The sequence below is a fragment of the Oncorhynchus mykiss genome, chromosome 6 (genome assembly GCF_057628025.1).
Source record: "Oncorhynchus mykiss isolate SJ-2025 chromosome 6, ASM5762802v1, whole genome shotgun sequence".
In the NCBI taxonomy this organism is placed as follows: Eukaryota; Metazoa; Chordata; class Actinopteri; order Salmoniformes; family Salmonidae; genus Oncorhynchus; species Oncorhynchus mykiss.
Window position 1 is genome coordinate 56,945,655 of NC_143027.1, and position 22,929 is coordinate 56,968,583.

General features: G+C 41.4%; 1 protein-coding gene across 3 annotated transcripts; it reads right to left on the reverse strand.

Moving 5' to 3' along the window:
- Positions 1-534: 534 nt before the first annotated feature.
- LOC110526193 (lysosomal acid phosphatase) lies at positions 535-21,457 on the reverse strand. Of its 3 annotated transcripts, XM_021606944.3 has the most exons (11): positions 20,932-21,457; positions 20,315-20,410; positions 13,342-13,428; positions 12,925-13,077; positions 12,686-12,784; positions 11,551-11,640; positions 10,783-10,915; positions 7,548-7,636; positions 6,915-7,021; positions 6,580-6,755; positions 535-1,713 (listed from the first exon to the last, which is right to left on the reverse strand). In XM_021606944.3, the coding sequence occupies exons 1-11, from the start codon at positions 21,016-21,018 to the stop codon at positions 1,583-1,585; spliced, it is 1,248 nt and encodes a 415-aa protein (XP_021462619.3). In that variant the 5' UTR covers positions 21,019-21,457; the 3' UTR covers positions 535-1,582. The 3 variants fall into 3 exon arrangements, with proteins under 3 accessions (XP_021462619.3, XP_090094477.1, XP_021462620.3); XM_090238351.1 differs by lacking the exon at positions 20,315-20,410 and having other exon boundaries at positions 20,932-21,407; XM_021606945.3 differs by lacking the exon at positions 12,686-12,784 and having other exon boundaries at positions 20,932-21,140.
- Positions 21,458-22,929: the final 1,472 nt, after the last annotated feature.

A 22,929-nucleotide genomic window follows, 5' to 3' on the forward strand; every position in this document is an offset into this window, starting at 1 on the left:
GAGCTCAACATGCACATTGCGCCGTTTCTCGGGTGATAAAGCCAACTTATCTGGTCTGTGTTTCTATTACACCAGCTGCATTAGGTTAGTGTGGGGAAGACATGGAGAGAGAGAAAAGACAGAAGAATGGGCTCTCGAGAGGGATAGCGAGCAGTTGCTTCAAGGTATCTCTACATGAAAATAGATCTAAGTGATTAATAGTTCGTGTTCAGTCATAAAAGTATACCTTATTTACTTAACTACTAAAAGTGATTGTCAGACAGCATAGGCAGCAGCTCTATAGAAATGAAAGTCAAATAAAATATACAGAATTGAAATATTGTATTATAGTATCATTATAGAATGCATTATGGTTAATAAGTGATAAGCAGTAATCTACAGTCCCTACCAACATTGTGGACTTTAGTTTTATTTTGTATAGAGCTGAGATGACAGAATTAAATAGTCAAATAAAATCTAATGTAATATATAAAACTGAAATATTTTATAGTAAAGTCATGTAAATAAATGTCTAATAAGCAGTCACTACAAACATTGGACTTTCATTAATTGTTTATTTAGCGTTACAGCATTCAACCCATTAGGCATTTAAAGGTTTAAAAAAATACAACCAAAACTACCTCAAAAAGCACTAATCGCTCAGCACTAATTTAAGAATACAGTATCTGCTTGAAATACTCTGACTTGTTTGATGGAGAGCCTCCTCAGTTTGTGAACTCTGCACTCTAATTTAGAAAGGTATTATTTATTTTAACTTTTTTTGGGAGGGGGGGTGAGAAAACTGATGCAGATTAAAAAGTAATCACTTGTGCTTAAACTAAACAACAGAGGCAGTTTTAAAAGAGCAGAACGAGGGCAGTGACAGATACATGTAGCACTTTCAGCAAATAAATGAATTGCTGTGCCTTAAATGGAATCTAACAGCCCAAGGCACAAAGCATGACAGGCTTGTTAGTAAGTTCCTCTGACATATAGAGCAAAGCCTTCACCAAGAGTACCGTGATGTGAAGGCTTCTCCAAGTACCATGACAGTCACCACCAGGGGAAATAAATAGCATTCTTTATAAAATTACTTGCTAGAAGAATGCTCAGTACAGTGTTGGACAAAATCTGTTCCTTGGAGAGAATGAAGCACAAGCAGTCCTCAGGTTCAGTGTCACAATGATCATTATTCTTCAAAGGGAGAATCAAACAAGCATGAAGCATCCAGTGGTCCACATTTTGTAAGAACGCTGGATAGGTGACTTGGACCCGTGAGTAAAATGAGTACAAGTAGTATTTGAAAACATTAAAAAGGCAGTTGTCCAAATCCAGTAGCCGACTTCATTTACAAGCTTAGGAATACTTACCATGACAACAGATGACTAGAGGACTAGATAATCTTTGTCCCCTCAAGTAAGTTTCTGTGCATTTTTGGTAAAAGGCCACAGTCCACTTTGCAGAAAATATTTTAAAAATAAAAGTTGCACTAAAAGCAGTCCAGTGTTCCCTTTTCCTGCACCCCCACCAGAGGGCAGAACTGAGGCATTCAAACATCTTCACTATCCCATGAATCCTGCCTATGGTGGAGTTTGAACATTTGTCAAGACTCAATCTCAGTGTGAATCTGACTGTATCCGTTGGAGGGATCACGTTGCCGACAAAGCACAGCGAGCAGGAGGACGATAAGGAGGAAGAGCAAACAGCCACAAACTGCTAGTCCGATGACCACCTCTGATGAGACCAAAGAAGACAGTAGATATGACAAACACACAATATTAGTCGTTCCATGTCATTTCAGCAAGCCATGACACCCAACATCTCAAAGTGTTCTGAAATAGTTCCTGCAGCTAGAAACATAAGCATTCCTGCAACTTTATTTTGTTGCAATATAATTTCTCTGAAAAAAACTCAGCTAATTGCACCCAAAATTGGCCAATTTATAGAATTCATATATTTAATAAATATATTGTCCAAATGTCCTCTTTTTTCCCAAATTTCTAGGTGGTGGCTCAGCTTTAACATTGCAGATAGTTTGTAGCTTCCATCAATGTAATTGTCTGCATCCTTTCCAATCCCCCATATATTATTTTTTAGGGGTAAAAAAATAAAAAAAATAATATACATACATTTGTTCAAAAGTTGAGTCACTTAGAATTGTCCTTGTTTTAGAAAGAAAATACTTTTTTTGGTCCATTAAAATATCAAATTGTTCAGAAATAAAATGTAGACATTGTTAATGTTGTAAATTACTAGTGTAGCTGGAAACAGCTGATTTTTATGGAATATCTACATAGGCAAATTATCCGCAACCATCACTCCTGTGTTCCAATGGCACGTTGTGTTAGCTAAAGTTTATCATTTCAAATTGATCATTTGAAAACCTTTTTGCAATTATGTTAGCACAGCTGAAAACTGTTGTTCTGATTAAAGAAGCAATAAAACTGGACTTCTTTAGACTAGTTGAGTATCTGGAGCATCAGCATTTGTGGGTTCGATTACAGGCTCAAAATGGCCAGAAACAAAGACCTTTCTTCTGACACTCGTCAGTCTATTCTTGTTCTGAGAAATGAAGGCTATTCCATGCAAGAAATTGCCAAGAAACTTAGGATCTCGTAAAACGCTGTGTACTACTCCCTTCACAGAACAGCGCAAACTGGCTCTAACCAGAATAGAAAGAGGAGTGGGAGGCCCCAGTGCACAACTGAGCAAGAGCACAAGTACATTACTGTCTAGTTTGAGAAACAGATGCCTCACAAGTCCTCAACTGGCTGCTTCATTAAATAGTACCCTCAAAACACCAGTCTCAAAGTCAATAGTGAAGAGGCGACTGACCTAGGCAGAGTTGCAAAGAAAAAGCCATCTCTCAGACTGGCCCCAAAAAATAAAATTGTAAGATGGGCAGAAGAACAGACAGTGGAAGATTGGAAAAAAAGTGTTATTGATAGAAATCTAAGTTGAGGTGTTTGGATCACAAAGAAAAATATTTGTGATGCTAGAGGAATGCTTGACGCCATCTGTCAAGCATGGTTGAGGCAATGTGATGGTCTGGGGGTGCTTTGGTGGTGGTAAAGTGGGGGATTTTGTACAGGGTAAAAGGGATCTTGAAGAAGGAAGGCTATCACTCCATTTTGCAACGCCATGCCATATACTGTGGACGGTGTTTAATTGGAGCCAATCTCCTCCTACAACAGGACAATGGCCCAAAGTATGGCTCCAAACTATACAACAACTATTTAGGGAAGAAACAGTCAGCTGGTATTCCGTCTATAATGGAGTGGCCAGCAGTCATCAGATCTCAACCCTATTGAGCTGTTGTGGGGGCAGCTTGACCGTATGGTACGTAAGAAGTGCCCATCAAGCCCATTCAACTTGTGGGAGGTGCTTCAGGAAGCATGGGGCGAAATCTCTTCAGATTACCTCAACAAATTGACAACTAGAATGTAAAAGATCTGTAAATGGAGGATTCTTTGACGAAGCCAAAGTTTGAAGGACACAATTACTATTTCTATTAAAAAACATAATTTCCTATTTATTTTGCAACTAATTTCCTGTATGTAAGTGACCCCAAACTTTTGAACGGTAGTATATAGCATTCTACTGGTTACAATAATTCTGTAAAATAATTAAAAGTTTTGAATCCGGTGTCGTTTTGCATGTCAATTCATAAACCATGTGCCATGGAATCAGTACAGTGCCGTGCCAAATTATTAATCCCCCTTGGTGTTTTTCCTTCAGGAGTCACAATTGAAGTCCACCTGTGTGCAATATATACAGTATATCACAAACGTGAGTAAACCCCTCACATTTTTGTAAATATTCGAGTATATCTTTTCATGTGACAACACTGAAGAAATGACACTTTGCTACAATGTAAAGTAGTGAGTGTACAACTTGTATAACAGTGTAACTTTGCTGTCCCCTCAAAATAACTCAACACAGCCATTAATGTCTAAAGCGCTGGCAACAAAAGTGTGTACACCCCTAAGTGAAAATGTCCAAACTGGGCATATACACACACACCTGTTCTGAAAGGCCCCAGAGTCTGCAACACCACTAAGCAAGGGGCACCACCAATCAAGCGGCACCATGAAAACCAAGGAGCTCTCCAAACAGAAGGAGGGCTTTAATCATTGAGGAAACAAAGAGACCAAAAATAACCCTGAAGGAGCTGCAAAGCTCCACAGCGGATATTAGAGTACCTGTGTGCATAGGATCACTTTAAGCCGTACACTCCGCTGGGCTTTAATGAAGAGTAGCCAGAAAAATGCCATTGTTCAAAGAAAAAAATAAGCAAACACTTTGGTGTTCGCCAAAAGGCATGTGGCAGACTCCCCAAACATGTGGAAGAAGGTACTCTGGTCAGATGAGACTAAAATTGATCTTTTTGGCCATCAAGGAAAACACTATGTTTGGCGCAAACCCAACACCCCTCATCACCCCGAGAACAACATCCCCACAGTGAAGCATGGTGGGTAGCATCATGCTGTGGGGATGTTTATCCATCGGCAGGGACTGGGAAACTGGTCATATTTCAAGGAATGATGGACGGCACTAAATACAGGGAAATTCTTGAGGGAAACCTGTTTCAGTCTTCCAGAGATTTGAGACCGAGACAGAGATTCACCTTCCAGCAGGACAATGACCCTAAGCATACTGCTAAAGCAACACTTGAGTGGTTTAATGGGAAACATTTCAATGTCTTGGAATGGCCTAGTCAAAGCCTAGACCTCAATCCAATTGACAATCTGTGGTATGACAAAGATGGCTGAACACCAGCAGAAACCATCCAACTTGAAGGAGCTGGAGCAGTTTTGCCTTGAAGAATGGGCAAAAATCCCAGTGGCTGGATGTGCCAAGCTTAGAGACATACCCCAAGAGACTTGCAGCTGTAATTGCTGCAAAAGTTGGCTCTCAAGTTCTGTTTTTTTGTCGTAATTCTTGTTCATTTCACAATAAAAAATATTTAGCGTCTTCAAAGTGGTAGGCATGTTGTGTAAATCAATTGAAACAAACACCCCCAAAAATCAATTTTAATTCTAGGTTGTAAGGCAACAAAATAGGAAAAATGCCAAAGGGGGTGAATACTTTCGCAAGCCACTGTACATAAAAAAATCTCAACTATTTAGCATTTTATATGGCATAGCTGCCCATTTTTTGGTCCTTAATTGAAAATGGTATATCTAAATTGATCACAATTTTCTTTAACCAATTTTGGTCGTTAATGCAGGGCCAACAGAGAAGTTCCTTACTTTTTCCCCCTTCCACGTGCCTCTTCCTTTTTTTGCGGTAATGCTGCAATTAGGTTGTAATTTTGGGTAGAGCAGACATTTCCATATATCTGTGTTAACTGCATGTGTGACGTAACTCCCCAATTAGTATATTTGAGTTCAACCACAATATTTTTGTATTATTTGGTCTCTTTTCAGGGTGATTAAACTGAAATGGCAACTTTCTAAGGTTGGTTTAAAAAAATGACATTTTGGAGATAATTTCGTTTTCAAATAACCGAAAGTGAGCGGTTATAATCTGAATAAAGGGAAAACAGGCCATTCTTGAACATGGGGTGAGACATACTTACTAATTTGCTAGAGAACCAGTTTGAATTTAAGAATACCTTTTGTATGACTGATGCCTTTAGTGAGAGGTGTAATGCTTTAATATTTAATCATTTCTGCCCTCAGAATTCACATTCTTTATATAAATAGGCCCGTTTAATTTATGTCCCATCATACATACTGGCATTAACAGGAACTTACTGCATCTTTGAACTTGCTCTTTAAAGTTGTAATAGTAGAACGCAAAAGGTGCAATTTCAAAAATGGGTAGTGCATCATCTGTTTCTCATGTAATGACTGACAAACGTTAGAGCCATTTATAACTTGTCAGAAACGTAAAAATCAAGTAGCTCATGCCAGCTAATGTTTTTTAACCCATAGATTTTGTAATGTTTGAGTCACTCAAATATCCCATGAATACACATGGCAAAATGTATAGAATTGCAAGAAAATTAGTGTTAAACCTGAAATGTTCTCTCCACCAACAAGAGGGGTGTGAACAGTGTCATGAACCGTGCTTAAGCAGATAGAGATAGACGAGGTATGCGCAGAGGGGAGGTGCAATTTAATTAGGCTAATTTCTGAGATCAAATGATATTTCAACAAAATAATGTCGACTGAATGCTTATCTTTTCCATTTCTAACTACAGAAACCATTTCAGAACAATCAGAGACAGTGGGTGTCAAAATCTTCTTTCTTGCATCTTTTTAATTATAGGGATACTTCGAGATTTTGTCCCTTTATCTATTTCCCCAGAGTCAGATGAACTTGTGGATACAATTTTGTGTGTCTAGTATGAAGGAAGTAGGAGGTAGTTTTGCAAGCCAATGCTAACTAGCGTTAGTGCAATGACTGGAAGTCTATGGGTAACGCTAGTGAGCAACTTTCTTCAAACTGCACACAGAGACATAAAAATTGTATCCACAAGTTCATCTTACACTGGGGAAGTAGATAAATGGCTTCTGACAAAATCCTGAAGTATTCCTTTAAAGTGTTAAACATTCTATGGCTTCAAGGCTCTTCATCAAACGGCCATCATACCTTTATCCTTTCTAGGAGACTCCACCATGCACTCCTTGCCCCAATCCTCTGGGATGGATGGTTTGGTGAGGCGCACAAAGTCCTCCAGGGGGCAGAAGAGGTCACAGCTAGGTACAGCCAGTTGGTAAGGCGCTCTTCTGGTGTCATTGCGGTAAAACATGGCCACTGTGAATGATCTAAAGAGGAGTTAAACTTTCTATATCAGACGGACAGCAGATCTCAAAATCGGATATATATTTATTTTGACTGAATTTAGCTTATTCGAGATAATACAGTATAACTACATAAAGCTTGGAATAGCTATTTGGGTCTTATTCCATCACAGTACAACCTACCCGTTGTCTTCCTGGTAGAGTTCAAATATGTGGCAGGAGGCATAGGGTGGCTGCTTTCCATTGAAGATACTCAAACTCGACTGCAAAGCCACAATGGTGGTGTCATGCTGAAAAGTAACACAAGACTCAAGCATTGGATTAGGGATAGGCAACTTTGATGGGGGTGGGGGCCATACACACACATACAACAACAAAAAAATCATGAGTGGCCACAGTTACACAGCCCCCCCCTCCCCCTGCAATTCTATACATTTTGCCATGGGGCGGAGCAATGGCCCCACCCCGGTCGATAATTTGGCCATGCTTACCACAAGTTTAGATGACTGGCCACTAGACTAAATTATAACAAACAAAAAAATTGCTAACATGGGCTAATTGAGTGACAGCTGATGCACAACCAAATTTCAGAAGTCCACCATGTGTATTTTATTATTCTAACTCTAAACAGTAAGTTGAGACCCCGATTGAGTTCTCCTCCCCCAAAATTTAAATTGATCCGCGGGCCTACAAAACAGGGGCCACCGGCTGCATGAGCCACCAGTTACCCGTCCCTGCATTAGATTAACAATTTCCAGCAAACAGGCTAAAGCATCCACATAAAAAGGAGATCATGGACAAGATTTAAAAGCTTACCGCAGAGAGCATCATCATCTTCAGACGGCGATTAGAGTCGGGAAGTGCAGACTCTGAGATGTTATTTACAATGGAACCCAATAGGACACCTATTTGATGGAGTAGTAAAAGCATATAAGTGAGCAGTTATCTAGACAATGAGAAGATTTACCATCTCTTATCTCATTCCTTCAGTGCTATTGGCATTACATAAAACATCAGCTGACATCAAATGTTGGGTGTGGGGTTACTCTTATCTCGATGATGTGCAAAGTAGTTTAACTGTATGGCTTAGTATGCTCAACTCAAAGATGTATGAGTGCATATTCAAATCTCTAGTCCCTCTTCCATATATTTGATGGCCATATGAATAATTGCAATAGCTAAACGGACTTGCTGCCGATCCAACTTTTATGGACCCCTCTTCCCGACAGATAAATTACCCGAAACTTCTGCGCATGTGCAGGACCCTCTACTTTACGCACAGTCTGTGCTCTACCCGTAGAGAACAGGCTACTCTGGCAAATGGTGCTTGTTTACCAAAGTAAGATCAAAGCTGAATCAATGTCTGCAAGAGCACAGAATGATAGTATTCTACATAATTTAATACCATTGTTTTGAAGTTATTGTAAGACAACACAACCTCGTTTATTTTGTGATTTTAGGATAATTTGTGCAAATGGTCACATTTCTCTCATGTGGCCAAGGATTTGTGTGAAGGCATTTTCTGTTAAACCTTACTAATGCTTTTGTACTAAAATAACTGTCTTTAAGCCTAGGCATTGTGCTTGAGTTCATTTCTTTAAACTCATAAAATAGAAAAGTGTGTGCGCATTAATAGAGGCTTGTTCTAACTGTTCTGTGTGTGTAGAATGACCCCATGATGTCTGGGCACTCAGCCAAGAATTGACAGAAACAGACTGGTTCCTCTTAAGTTAGCTGGAGACAGTAAAGGTTATATCCTGCACACCAACGATAAAGCTATTCTGTTTGGAGCCTGTTTCTGGGCTAAATATTAATGTTTTGTGCGTGTGTGTGACCAGTATGACCATACATAATCTGGGCCGTCAGTTAAAGGCACTTGCTTGCCCAATATGGGGGAACCGTTGAGCTACTGTTAGGAAGTAACTCCAGACATACTTCCTCTGTCATTCTGGTCCCGATTGTCCTCACTCAGTTGCAACAGACAGAGGCAACCTTTTCACCCAGTTGTCTCCCTTCATACACACACACACACACACACACACACACACACTGGCTTGCGAAAGTATTCACCCCCCTTGGAATTTTTCCAATTTTGTTGCCTTACAACCTGCAATGAAAATATATTTTTTTGGGGGGGGTTGTATCAATTGATTTACACAACACGCCTACCACTTTGAAGATGCACATTTAAAAAAAAATTGAAACAAACTTGAGTGTGCGTAACTGTTCACCCCCCCAAAGTCAAAACTTTATAGAGCCACCATTTGCAGTAATTACAGCTGCGTGGCTCTTAGGGTGTCTCTATAAGCTTGGCACATCTAGCCACTGGGATTTTTGCCCATTCTTCAAAAGCAAAACTGCTCCAGCTCCTTCAAGGTGGATGGGTTCTGCTGGTGTACAGCAATCTTTGTCATACCACAGATTGTCAATTGGATTGAGGTCTGGGCTTTGACTAGGCCATTCCAAGACATTGAAATGTTTCCCCTTAAACCACTCAAGTGTTGCTTTAGCGGTATGCTTAGGGTCATTGTCCTGCTGGAAGGTGAATCTCTGTCTCGGTCTCAAATCTCTGGAAGACTGAAACAAGTTTCCCTCAAGAATTTCCCTGTATTTAGTGCCGTCCATCATTCCTTGAAATCTGACCAGTTTTCCAGTCCCTGCCGATGGATAAACATCCCCACAGCATGATGCTACCACCACCATGCTTCACTGTGGGGATGTTGTTCTCGGGGTGATGAGGGGTGTTGGGTTTGCGCCAGACATAGTGTTTTCCTTGATGGCCAAAAAGATACATTTTAGTCTCATCTGACCAGAGTACCTTCTTCCACATGTTTGGGGAGTCTGCCACATTCCTTTTGGCGAACACCAAACGTGTTTGCTTATTTTTTTCTTTGAACAATGGCTTTTTTTCTGGCCACTCTTCATTAAAGCCCAGCTCTGCGGAGTGTACGGCTCCAATCTCCACTGTGGAGCTTTGCAGCTCCTTCAGGGTTATATTTGGTCTCTTTGTTGCCTTTCTGATTAATGCCCTCCTTGCCTGGTCTGTGAGTTTTGGTGGGCGGCTCTCTCGAGAGGTTTGTTGTGGTGCCGTATTCTTTCCATTTCTTAATAATGGATTTAAATGGTACTCCGTGGGTTGTTCAAAGTTTTTAAAAAATTTTTACAACCCAACCCTGATCTGAACTTCTCCACAACTTTGTCCTTGACCTGTTTGGAGAGCTCCTTGGTCTTCATGGTGCCGCTTGATTGGTGGTGCCCCTTGCTTAGTGGTATTGCAGACTCTGGGGCCTTTCAGAACACTGAGATCATGTGACACTTAAATAAAGTCCACCTGTGTGCAACCTAACTAATTATGACTTCTGAAGGTAATTGGTTGCACCAGATCTTATTTAGGGGCTTCATAGCAAAGGGGTTGAATACATATGCATGCACCACTTTTCCATTTTTTGTATCAAAAAATGTCAGAATATTTTTTAACAAGTTATATTTTTCATTTCACTTCACCAATTTGGACTATTTTGAAATCCAAATAAAAATCTATTTAAATTACAGGTTGTAATGCAATAAAATAGGAAAAACGCCAAGGGGGATGAATACTTTGCAAGGCACTGTACACAGGGTCACGTGTTTTTGCAGATGCTTGAATGGGATAACTTGACTATATAAGGCCGGGTACTCTTTGTACAGGAGGCTCTCACTCCATTTCACCTGTGTGGTGTAACCAGCCTCTTATTATAATAAGTTAATAAAATTGATATTTTGATTATTGACTTTGCCTCTCCTCATTATTAGTTAAAGGTAGAATTTCCACCACATGTCTCTTCTATTCATTCCATTTCTATGCATTTAAACCTATCCGACAGGCGAAATCCAGATAGAACTTTTGAAAAACTGGGCCCAGGTGTGGGGAAAAGGAAACCAGAGAGGTGGGACAGGACAGTTACCTACAGCTCCGCAGCCTTGGCCATCACTAAATAGCACATACAAAGGGAATGTAGATAGCTAGGCTAAAACAAGTTTCTGCCCTTCCCATTCTGACAGTTGGCATTACCTCCTTGGAGCCGGCTTTTCTCCTGATGCTTGTAGACCTCAAACATGATTTCAAAGCCAAAGTCCTTGAGCTTTCTCAGATCATCCATGATGTTAGGGGTCACCCAGTCAGGAGCGGTCATGTTGTGCCTTGCCTGAAATTACATGGATGGAGAATGAAAACTAAAAGCCCAATATAAATCATGACACTGCATCAAGGTGAAATTACACAACAATGTTTGTAAAATAATCCAATCTACATGCTGTTGTCTCTAAAGTAAAATAGCATGATATTGCTACCATTACAGTGTAGAACATCGAATAAAACAAGGTTACCACCAATAAAATGAAAGTAGATATAGGCTAAATTTCTTATTGAACACATTTCTTGATATACAAATAATTGTTTTGATCTGGCCGGAGACAATCTGACCACATTGCTGCATTTGTGTCTCCCCAACCATTTCCAAATGTCTTTACATGGCTTTACATTTACATGATTTCCCACACCTCTCAACAGTCATAAGGCTGAGTAGCCACAGCACCAGCTCACAGTTCTATTTTCACTTTCATAAACCACTGTGGTTCCTCACTAGCTAAAATTTTGCCTGTGGTAACATTTCCCATACTAACATAAAAGTTAAACATTCACTTAATCTGCATGATTTATGGCAAACTGTACGGTGGAAATTCTGTAACATGTCGCAAAAAATATATTCGGCATGGATAGTAAGCAAAGTGATAAAACTGTAAGGAATTATAGCTATCATAGGTAATATAAGCTTCTTACCTCACAGAACAGGGTGTCATAGACACTCCAAACAGTCTCAATGTTGGTGTTCTTCAGACCAGTTCTCTCCTGTATCATCGTTATTAAGTCCTGTAAGAGCAAAGGATCAAACAATGATAATCTAGACAAGGGGCATTCAAAGTTAAGACTGATGAGCTGTGCCAACATGTGTGGTTGGCAAGTGATGGAGAAGAAATTCAAAACAAGGTAGAAACAAGGCAACAGCAAACATGCCATCCCCCACAAATTATGCAGCGCCCCCTAGGCCAATCAGTGTAATTTTGTAAATGACGGATCTCTATGGCAAGACGCATTATTCACCCAAGTCTCGTCAAAATCGGGCAAGTGGTATCTGAAATATCACGTGGGTTAGCTAGACTTGTATCCCTGAGCACGTGTACCTAATTATCACTCGGAGTCAAACAGATCAAGAGATGTAAACGTGCCCATTCTAGGGCCACCTTGTGGCCAATATGAATGTTATTGTATATGTTGAGTCTTGACAGTGTTTGCAACATTTGTACTAAATGTTGTTAAACACAAATATCCTTGACTGATTTATATGAATTTATGTGCCAGACCACGCCCATATGAATGTTTACTGGGCAATAGCGGCCATGTTGTTTTAGGTACTAGTCTGGAAAGTATTGCATTGAGAGACCTTTGTCCATAGAGGCCACATATCATGTTTCTTGCAGATCGTCAATCGGTGACAGAATAGTGTTTTTCAAAAAAGTCTTAGTGGCAGAAAATTCATCTTGGGTCCCTGAAGCAAATTTGATCCTTGTGAGGAGAGGCAACCATGTCCATTATTTCATGACTTTAGGTCAAACGGGGTTAGTTGGGGCGTGACCTTTCAAAGTTAGCATTTTCAATCACTTGTTATAGCGCCACCATCTGGCCAATCAGTTTAATTTTGTAAATGCAGATCTCTGGCAAGATGCATAATTCACAGAAGTTTTGTCAAAATCGACCCAGAGCTGCCTTTGATATTGCGTGTGACGAACAAAAATACAGATGTACTAACGGTTTGTGCCTCAAACCATAGACAGTTAACGAAAAGGTAATCCCTATTCAAAGGAATAAGTATCTAGCCTCATTAGCCAGTCTTCGCCTTAATTTCAGTGACACTTACTTTGTATAGAAATGTCACGTTGAGGTACTTTTCTGAGTGTTCTGTCTCATTCATGAGGATTTTATAACGAGGGCAACCCGGAATGGGAAACGACAAAAGCTGAAATAAATACATTTTAGATGGAAACATTAGTATGGAGGTAGCCAATAACTTATTCTTTAAAACAGTCATATTCAGAATTTATTTTGTGGCAGCTGTTCATCTTTGGATGTCACCAAAGACCTCAGCACCCTGCTCACCCTCTCCTCAAACTGGGGTACAGTGTGAACAGGAATAGGCTGCCACTCCAGTGTTGGGTTGAAGACCTGTGATCCATTGGGAGGGTACAATCCAGCCAAGTTGGCCTCTGCACTCATCAAGGTCCGGTCATAGTCTGTGCTTCTCACAGCAATCTAGACAATGAACAATAGGAGGGGTAGTGGTTATCACTTATTTTTGCAGTTGTGGCTACAGCCTAGAGCTGGCTTTACATACTTCAAGACCTAGTGCATTATAGGAAGAGAGTCCATTATTTGGACAGAGTGCACAGTTTGTTTAACATGGGCGATACACTCAATACAATTTGCAAATCTTCATCTTCACTTTTCCCATTGAAATGATTGTGTGACAGAGATAGTACCATCATAGTTTCAACAAGGAACTAAACTATAAATTACCTCACGTCGGTCATAGGTATCATTGAGAAAACCCTGATAGCGTTTCCGCAGCGCTTGTCCCAGCTCAAAGTGCTGCCTCATTCCTTCCTGTAGGGATCATTGAAACAGTGTGCTATTAGTACAGCAAGAACCACACCCGTCAGTGCATCAGGATCCTTCTTCAACACTCATTCTAGCTTGGGTAAAAGTTAGTTTGAGGTATCATTCCACTCCTTATCAAGTTGGCAGGTAGCCTAGTGGTTGGAGTGTTGGGCCAGTAACAAAGGTTGCTGGATCGAATCCCCAAGCTGAAAAGGTAAAGATCGGTTGTTCTGCCCCTGAACAAGGCAGTTAACCCACTGTTTCCCGGTAGGCCGTCAATGTAAATAAGAATTTGTTCTTAATTGGGCAGCAGGGTGGTTAGAGCGTTGGGCTAGTAACTGAAAGGTTGCAAGTTCGATTCACCGAGCTGACATAGTACAAATCTGTCTTTCTGGCCCTGAACAAGGCAGTTAACCCACTGTTCCTAGGCCATCATTGAAAATAAGAATTTGAGGGGGATAGGAGGGACGCCATGTGCGACTGACGTGTTTTCCGTTTGCTCCTGTGGTATTCTTAAAGTTTATGAATTTTGCAGCAGAACCATATTTATTTTCAAATATTAATTTGGTGATCCCTTTCCGTTAAAACCAAGACTACTTTGCTTCCGAATGTCAGCATGTCGACCAAGCATAAGGCCAAAAGCATGACTTTGAGAAAACCCGGCCTACAAGACCCGCTCTCATCACCGCCCTCTCCTGAGTCCTAGGGCCCGGGGACGCACACTTTACCCGGGGGTGCGGCTTGGCCTGGCGGCGCCGAAATGAACATTCGAGGCCATCAAACTACTACGCTCTGAGATAGTTGAAATGAAAACACAGGTGGTTGCTACGATTGAGGTCAGAATACAGGAGGTTTCTGATACTTTAAAAGCAGATTTAACCATCCTGCGGAACGAGACTGTGCCGGCAATCACATTACTCAAAACAACAACTGCGTCACACACTACAACGATTGCAGCACTGGAGACCTCCGCTACTAATGTCTCCAACTTAACTATATCCCTGGAGGCTGAAGTTAAACGCCTAGCTGCGGATTTGAAAAAGGTGAAGGAGAGCTGTGTGAGTTTAGAGGGATTCTCTCGCCGCAATAATCTGAGACTTGTATCGGTCCCAGAGTCAGCGGAAATGCATCGCGCCACGGATTTCGTTTCAGGGCTGGTGAAGGATGTTCTTGCCTTAGATGAAAAGCCCCTGATTGATCGAGCCCACCGGTCGCTGCGCCCAAACCCCCGGGATGGGGAGAGGCCCCGTGACATAATTCTTCGAGTGCACTTTTTTCATGAGAAGATGGAGATCCTCCGACGAGCCCGCAATACCACTCTGAGCTTTCAAGGACAGAGCTTCTCCATCTACCAGGACTACTCCCCACTGTTTCCAGGCAGCACGCAGCTTTTGGACAGGCCAAACGAGTACTTCGGGACCATCCAAGTGTGAAGTATGGACTGCGATTCCCAACCCGTTTATGGATATCTCATGAGGGTAAAGACTACACATTTGAATCTCCAGATGAGGCTATGGCTCACATTCAACGTCACATCAAGAAGTCTTGAACATGCTCACAGTTCAGCAACTGTTGCTTGCGAACTGTGGATAGTAAGTAACCCACCTGTGGTACAATTATGTTTAGATATAACAGGCTAGTCTTGTATTGTTGGCGAAACTATTCAGGCTTATTTGATGTGATCTAATGTTTTGATCATCTATTGTGCGTGCCTTACAAGCATTCAGTCATTTTCATTTAATTGTATTAAGGCTTTACTTAACTCCTGTGTTTCTAGGCTGTCTCGCTCACCTATTTAGTTTGTTTACACAGTGTCTCAGTGACTCAAAATATTTTTGGTTATTTGTTTACTGCATCCGTTTGCATTGACCCAGTAAACAGTAAATGTCTCCCGAGGCTACACGGTTTTTGGGATCTCACTTTAATTTCAAAAGTTTTCAGCGTCATTTATGCCCAGCAAACGTTCAACGTTGCGCACACGTAGTTTTTTGGTATTGGTTGTAAGCTGTCTCAGCGTCAACTAGACTACTATTATAATTACTATTATTTTTGATTGTCTTACTACGATTTCCTTACTTCAAATTAGATTTTTGGCTGAGAGCCTTTATACATTTTATTTATTTTGCTGCTTGATCCACTAACAAAACGCGACTTTAAAGAGCGGGACTGTGGGTTTAGGTTTAAGTACGCACTCTCACAGACATACTGTGCGAAGAGAACATGTTCTATTTAGGCTTGTACCTCGTTTGGGGAGGTATTGTCTGGGATGGGGGGGTGGGGGGGCAGGTTGAATTGTTCAGTTCTAATGTTGTCATTCTGTCTTTTTAGTTGTTTTTTTTCTGTACTTTTTCCAAACATTTACCACCGTACATTATTACTCTGAGACAAGTTATTCTGGGGGTTTTGGGCGCTCATTGCTTTTCCATTCTATGCTCTAATGACAGGGTTGAATAACGGGAATGCCCAGAGGGGCCGAAATAATGTGATCAAGTACATTTCATGGAACACCAAAGGGGTTAACAACCCGGTGAAGCGTAAGAGGGTGTTGACACACTTAAAGGGTTTGAATGCAAATATTGCATTTCTACAAGAGACTCACTTGAGGACTGGTGAGCATTTTAGGATGCGTAAGGACTGGGTTGGTCAAGTGTTCCACTCAAACTTTCATAGTAAATCAATAGGTGCTGCTATTCTGGTTGATAAAGCTACTCCCTTTGTACCTTCTGAGGTTATTGCTGATCCTAAGGGACGATACGTCATAGTAACCGGTGAACTGTTTTCTACCCCTCTTGTTTTGGCTAGTGTTTATGCTCCCAATTGGGATGACACAAGTTTCATTTCTTCCTTTCTGTCTGCTATTCCCAATTTAGATTCTCATTTGTTGATTTTAGGGGGGAATTTCAACTGTAAAATGTCCCCAGTTCTTGACAAGTCCTCACAAACAAATACAGGCCCATCTAAATGTGCCCTACTTATTCAATCCTTTCTTCAGAAATATGCTATGTTTGAGGCCTGGCGTTTCCTACATCCTACAGATAGACAGTATTCCTTTAATTCTCATGTTCATCAAACATACTCCCGGATTGATTACTTCTTTTTGGACAAAAAACTTCTGCCTAACCTTCAGCAGTGTACTTACGAGAGTATTGTTATCTCTGACCATTCACCATTAGTGCTTGAACTAGAGTTTCCCCAGCGACCTCCTGTGTTATCAATGGCGTCTCAACCCCATTTTACTCTCAGATAAGGAGTTTGTCAATTTCATTTCTTCTGAAATCACCTTATTCCTAGAAACTAATTCAACACCAGGTATGTCCTGCTCTACCATATGGGAGTCTCTCAAAGCATACCTACGTGGCCAAATTATTTCTTATACAGCCAACCAAAACAGAGTTCGCTACCAGCGACTTCGGGACCTGAGCGAGTCCATAGCCACATTGGATGAGAAGTATGCTACGGATCCTTCCTCTCATCTGCATAAAGAGCGCCAACTACTCCAATCTGAATTTGATGAGCTTTCTACCAGGCAAGCTGAACAGTTACTCTTGCGAGCTCGATACAAAGTCTATGAACAAGGCGACAAGGCCAGTAAACTCCTTGCGCATCAGATCCGTAAATCTGAGGCCTCACGTTTAATCCCACAAATAAGGACCCCGTCTGGTGCCACCACAGTTATACATAAAGAGATCAATGATCAATTTAAACAATTTTACTCTGCGCTATACACCTCTGAATCCCCTCAAGACCCTTTGCTGATTGACTCCTTTAATGGCTTGAATATGCCTTCAATTGATACAGACTCCCATGACTGTCTAGAAGAAGAATTTACGCTTGAGGAGATTGCAACAGCAGTGTCCGCAATGAAAAGTGGTAAATCACCAGGTCCGGACAGTTTCCCAACCGAATTTTACAGGACGTTTTCTGGTCTGCTTTGCCCATTCTTGTCTCGACTATTTGCAGAGTGCCTTAATACTTCAAAGCTACCGCCTAGTCTTTATCAGGCTTCAATTTCATTACTACTAAAGAAAAACAAAGACCCCTGGAATGTGGATCCTATCGCCCAATCTCGCTTTTAAACTGTGATTACAAAATCCTAGCTAAGCTTTTAGCCATCCGTATGAAAGGCTTGCTGCACCAAGTAATACACTCTGACCAGACTGGCTTTGTGAGAAATAGGCATTTATTTTTCAATATTAGGCGCCTTATGAATATACTGTACTCCCCAGCGTCGGAGGACCCGGAGGTGGTGGTCTCACTTGATGCCGAAAAAGCGTTTAACCGCATTGAGTGGGATTACCTAACAGCTGCCCTTTATAGATTTGGCTTTGGCCCCAAATTCATTGCGTGGATAAAGATTCTTTATTTTTCCCCCATGGCTTCGGTACGGACTAATAACTTGTCCTCTGACTATTTTCCCTTGCACCGCGGATCCAGACAGGGTTGCCCACTCTCCCCCTTGTTGTTTGCTTTGGCAATCGAGCCTCTCGCCATTGCACTACGCTCTAATGATGCCATTCAAGGCATAATCAGGGCGGGCTGGGAGCAGAAAGTCTCGCTATATGCTGACGACCTCCTTTTGTTTATCTCCAACCCCGATACCTCATTGCCACATGCCCTATCTGTTCTTAAAAAGTTTGGATCAATCTCAGGGTACAAGCTGAATCTAGGCAAGAGTCAGCTTTTTCCGGTAAACAAGGCTGCTTTAAAGTGCTCTTTCACAAGTTCTCAGTTTAGGATTGTCCGGGATCAATTCACTTACTTGGGAGTAAAAGTGACGAGGAAATATTCAAATTTGTTTCAGGAAAACTTTGTTGCTCTAGCAGACAGATTGAAACAATCTTTTACTTTTTGGAATTCGCTACCCCTTTCTCTTATCGGAAGGATTAATGTCATTAAAATGAATGTGTTGCCCAAATTTTTATATTTATTTCAATGTTTACCCATTTTAATTCCAAAATCTTTTTTTATTTCACTGGATCAAACATACCATGCATTTTGTACTGGCTGCAGACTGATCCTACTGGCCCTAGATCACTCTGGGTCCAGATGGAGTCTGAATCGTGTAAACCTGCAGCACTTTCCTCTGTGCTGTGTTCGTCTCTCCCAGTGTCCCTAGGCAAAAGGTGTGTCAACCCAATTGTAAAGCAGTCTCTTAAAATTTGGAATCAGTTCCGTTTAGCCTTTAGCCCCCGAGGCTTCTCTCTATCAGGCCCAATCAATCAGAACATTTTATTTCCTCCATCTTTGAATGATGGGGCTTTTGGCATTTGGCACTCACTAGGCCTCTCCTCGCTAGCCCAATTATTATTTGATGACACATTTGCCTCTTTTTCTCAGCTGCAGAAAAAGTTCAATCTCCCCCAATCCCACTTTTTCCGCTATCTCCAGACTAGAAACTTTGTCAGAGCTAACACACCTGGATTTCCCAATAGGCCTGCGAATACAGCTATAGAGAGCATCTTGGAGCTGAACAAGCTTTCTAGGGGCGCAATTTCAGATGTATATGCAATCATTCATGACTTACTTCTTTGGTGCCTTTAAAGACTCGATGGGAAAAGGATTTGGGGGATGAACTTGGGGAAGACGCCTGGGAATCTGTGCTGCACAGGGTGCACTCGTCCTCTTTTAGCACTAGACACAGCCTCATTCAATTCAAGGTGGTTCACCGTATCCACTGGTCGGGGGGCCAAACATGGAAGAATATTCTCTGATTTTGATCCTACCTGTGTCAGATGTAAAGTGGAACCAGCCACACTGTTGCATATGTTTTGGGGCTGTCATAAACTGTCAGGTTTCTGGGAATTCATATTTAAATGTTTCTCTGATATATATGACACTGTTATAGATCCGTCTCCCCTTACAGCCCTTTTTGGAGTACTGCCCATGGGTACCCCCCTATCAAGAATCCAGTCGGACACTGTTGCTTATACAACTCTTTTAGCTAGACGGCTAATACTACAGAACTGGAAGATGGCAGCTCCCCCATCTTATAAATATTGGGTGAGGGATGTGTTGTGCTCTCTGAAACTAGAAAAAATTCAATTCAATTCACGTGGGAACCCCAAACTGTTTAATGAGGCTTGGGCTCCATTCCGGTCTTACTTTAAACAGTCCATCCTCTGATGTCATTCCAATTAAAACAAAAATAAGTCTGTATTTGACCCCCCTGTGACTTAAGGGTTGGAGGAGCTTCTCTCTGTGTTTTTGCTGGGGGGGGCATTAAGGTCCATGTGCTTATTGATTGTGATCCGCGGAAGCCTTGTTCATATTGCCCGGGCAGAGACTGAAGTGTGAGCTTGTTTTCCCCAGTTATTTTTATATTTTGTTCACACCTACATGAATAATCATTCTATTTTTTTAAATTTTAAAGCATTGTAAACTTTATTTTTGGTCCAGTGGATGGTCGATCTGTAGCCATGACTGTCTGTGAGTGGTTGCATTTCTCCACCCTTATCCCTTGACTGCCTACAGGAACAATGGTGAGGTGTTTGTTCTGTCCCTGTACTATAGATTGCCCTTTAACCTCTGTAGCCTTCTGCCTGGTGTGTTTAACTTGTCTAAAGTATGGTATCTTTAAAGCAATTTTTTTATTTGTATTTTTTTTTCCAGTTGAGTATATTTTTTATATTGCTTTGTCTTGTCTGTGTGTGTGTGTGTCTAAAACTTAATAAACAGAGTTTTTAAAAAAATAATAAGAAGAAGAATTTGTTCTTAACGGTCTTGCCGAGTTAATAATAAATAAAGGTTAATGGACTTGGCAAGTCAAATATAAAAGATTAAAAGCTAAACATGGCATTAGCATGACACTGAGTACAAGTAGTGGAATGTTAACAAAACAGGTTCTGAAATTTAGGCTAGTGTTATTCAGTCAAAATACATTTTTGGCCTTTACCTGCGAGAGCTGTCCAAAGCCCTGAGGCCAAGAGCTCTCCTGGTAGCGATCAGTAGGGTAGGCTTTGACAGGTGATCGGTCACCATGACGGTAAAGCTAGGTAAAACATGTAATAGGATACAGACATTGTTCAACATTGAAAATCTATTAAAGTCACCCAAACATGATATTCTAGGCAAGTGACAAACTGGTTGAACAGCTGGGCTGTTCCATTTCCAGCACAAGCAGCAAAGAAGTTCAGCGAAATCCACACCACAATTAGGCTAAACTCAATAAATTTATATTTTGTCTTGCATTAACATCGCCACAATTACTAAAGCAAACTCAACATAGTAACAATCCAGTATCGTAGTTAGTTAACGTTACGTGAAATAGTCAATGGGGTCACTAACGTTAGCTTGAACAGACCTAAAACAGGCAACAGTTAATCGTTATTAGCTTAAAGTTAGCAAGATACAAAGCACTAACTGTCCAGACTCGATACGGTTTACCAGAGCCAATGCTAGCCAACAGCAGAACATGTTTTGCTAGCTAACGTTATTTCCCCTAGCTGGCGAACTTCAGCTAAAAGTCAACTTGCATATCAACTATATACGCTAGATAACTAGCATACTCACCACAGTTACAAATGTCAGTCTTCTGTCTCCAACAACTTTGCCTAATACAACGAACATTGTCAATAATAGCAATACAGTGGAGTTCATCTTCAACGGCTAGTCGGTTGAAAACTGTAGCTATAAAACAACCATTCAGAATAAAGAATAGAGGCACAAACAAGCTAAAGATGAACTTCTTCGGTGGGGTTTATCGGCGGTTGGCATCCAACATTATGGTGCATTACCGCCACCTACTGTACTGGAGTGTGGGCCAGAGACAGGGAGAACCGAAATCCTACCTGCCAGCCCCGTTGCTCTTAAAAAAGATAACAAAATATTTGACTATATCTAATTATGTGCCTACTCAATATACTATTTAAACTAATTTCCTGTATTCCCTTCTCCCTCATACTATATCTCATCCTCTCTCTTTCCCTCCAATAATGTTCCCGCTGTATCAATACATGCTCCACGGTCTCTGTTTCCTGGCAATACTCACATTTTCCTGTTGGATGCTTTCCTATCACATGCAAGATCTTATTCAACTGGCTGTGTCCCACCCTTAATCTTGTAAATATAGCCTCCTCTCTTCTGTCCCTTCCTGCCATTCTCCCCTGCCCAACATTCCTCTGTACTTGAAATAAATGCCTGCCATTAGTATCTCTACTCCACTGCTCCTGCCATTTCTCCACCATCACTGTCCATATCATGCTTTTTGCCTCTGCCTTGCTCATTGAAACTACCACATCAACATCCCAACTACTTAGTGCTTGTTTAGCCAGTACATCAACTGCCTCGTTCCCCTCCACTCCCACGAGCTGGGACCCATGCAAATATTATCTGTATACCCATTTGTTTACTCCTGCCATGGGTTTGTAGCACCTCATAAAGCAGGTCGTCTGCTACGTGATATAAAGGACTGGAGACTCCTTAGCACTGCACATGAATCAGAGCAAATAACTACACTTGCTGGCTTAACTTCCTCCACCCACTGCAAGGCCAACAGTATGGCCATCACCTCTGCCGTATATACAGCCAGATGATCTGTAATACATTTCCTAACTCTCACCCCACATTCCTGTACTACAAATGCTGACCCAGTGCGTCCTGTCATTGGATCTTTTGAACCATCTGTGCAAATGGCCACAAAATTCTGATACACAGTATCCAGACATATTTCAAACAAATCTGATGGATCAACACCCTCCCCATCTTTCCCTAGTCTCTCCAATACTGCTAGATCTACTATTGGAGGTGGGAGTAGCCATGGTGGTTTCACAGAGATAGCTACCATTGGATTAAACTCCCTTCCATACAGTCCCATCTCCTTCGCCTGGGTATTACCAACCCACCCAAAGCTCGTGTTCTGTCTTCGCTCATGTTCCCAGCATGCCTGAAATCCCTTTCGCAGGATGAGATACCCCATGTCCCTGTAGGCTGACCCAATAATTCATTGCCAGCTGCTGTCTCCTAATCTGCAATGGCATTTCCTCCATCTTCACTTGTAGTGCAGCCACCGGGGACGTCCAAAACGCCCCACTACATATTCTGAGTCCTTGTCCCTGTAGGACATATAGTCTTTCCAATGATGTACGGGCTGCCTAACCATGCACTATACTTCCATAGTCTATTACAGATTGGATCAATGCAACATATATGGTCTTCATTGAGGCACACCTAGCCCCCCACTCCTTCCCTGTCAGACAGCGCATCACATTTAGTATCTTCTTACACTTCCCACCACTCTCTCAATGTGTTCTGCCCAAGTCATTCTAGTATCAAAGTATACCCAAAGGAACCTGAAGGCCCTCACCAAGTTTCTCCCATATAACCTCAAGCCTACATCATCTCCCACCTTCCTCCTTGTAAAGAACACGGTCTGAGTTCTCTACAGAGAACCTGAATCCCCACATTAATGCCCACCGCTCTACCTCATCAATTGCTTCCTGTACCTTCCTGACTATATATGGCACATTTCTTCCTCTCTTCCATAAGGCCCCATCATCTGCAAATAACGTC

Excerpts from the sequence above, each read along its gene's own strand:
- LOC110526193 (XM_021606944.3), bottom strand. The coding sequence starts at position 21,018 with ATGAACTCCACTGTATTGCTATTATTGACAATGTTCGTTGTATTAGGC. Across the intron at positions 13,078-13,341 it reads ATACCTATGACCGACGTGAG|ATTGCTGTGAGAAGCACAGA; the intron begins GTAATTTATAGT and ends TTCATTGTCTAG. Across the intron at positions 6,756-6,914 it reads CTCTACCAGGAAGACAACGG|ATCATTCACAGTGGCCATGT; the intron begins GTAGGTTGTACT and ends ACTCCTCTTTAG.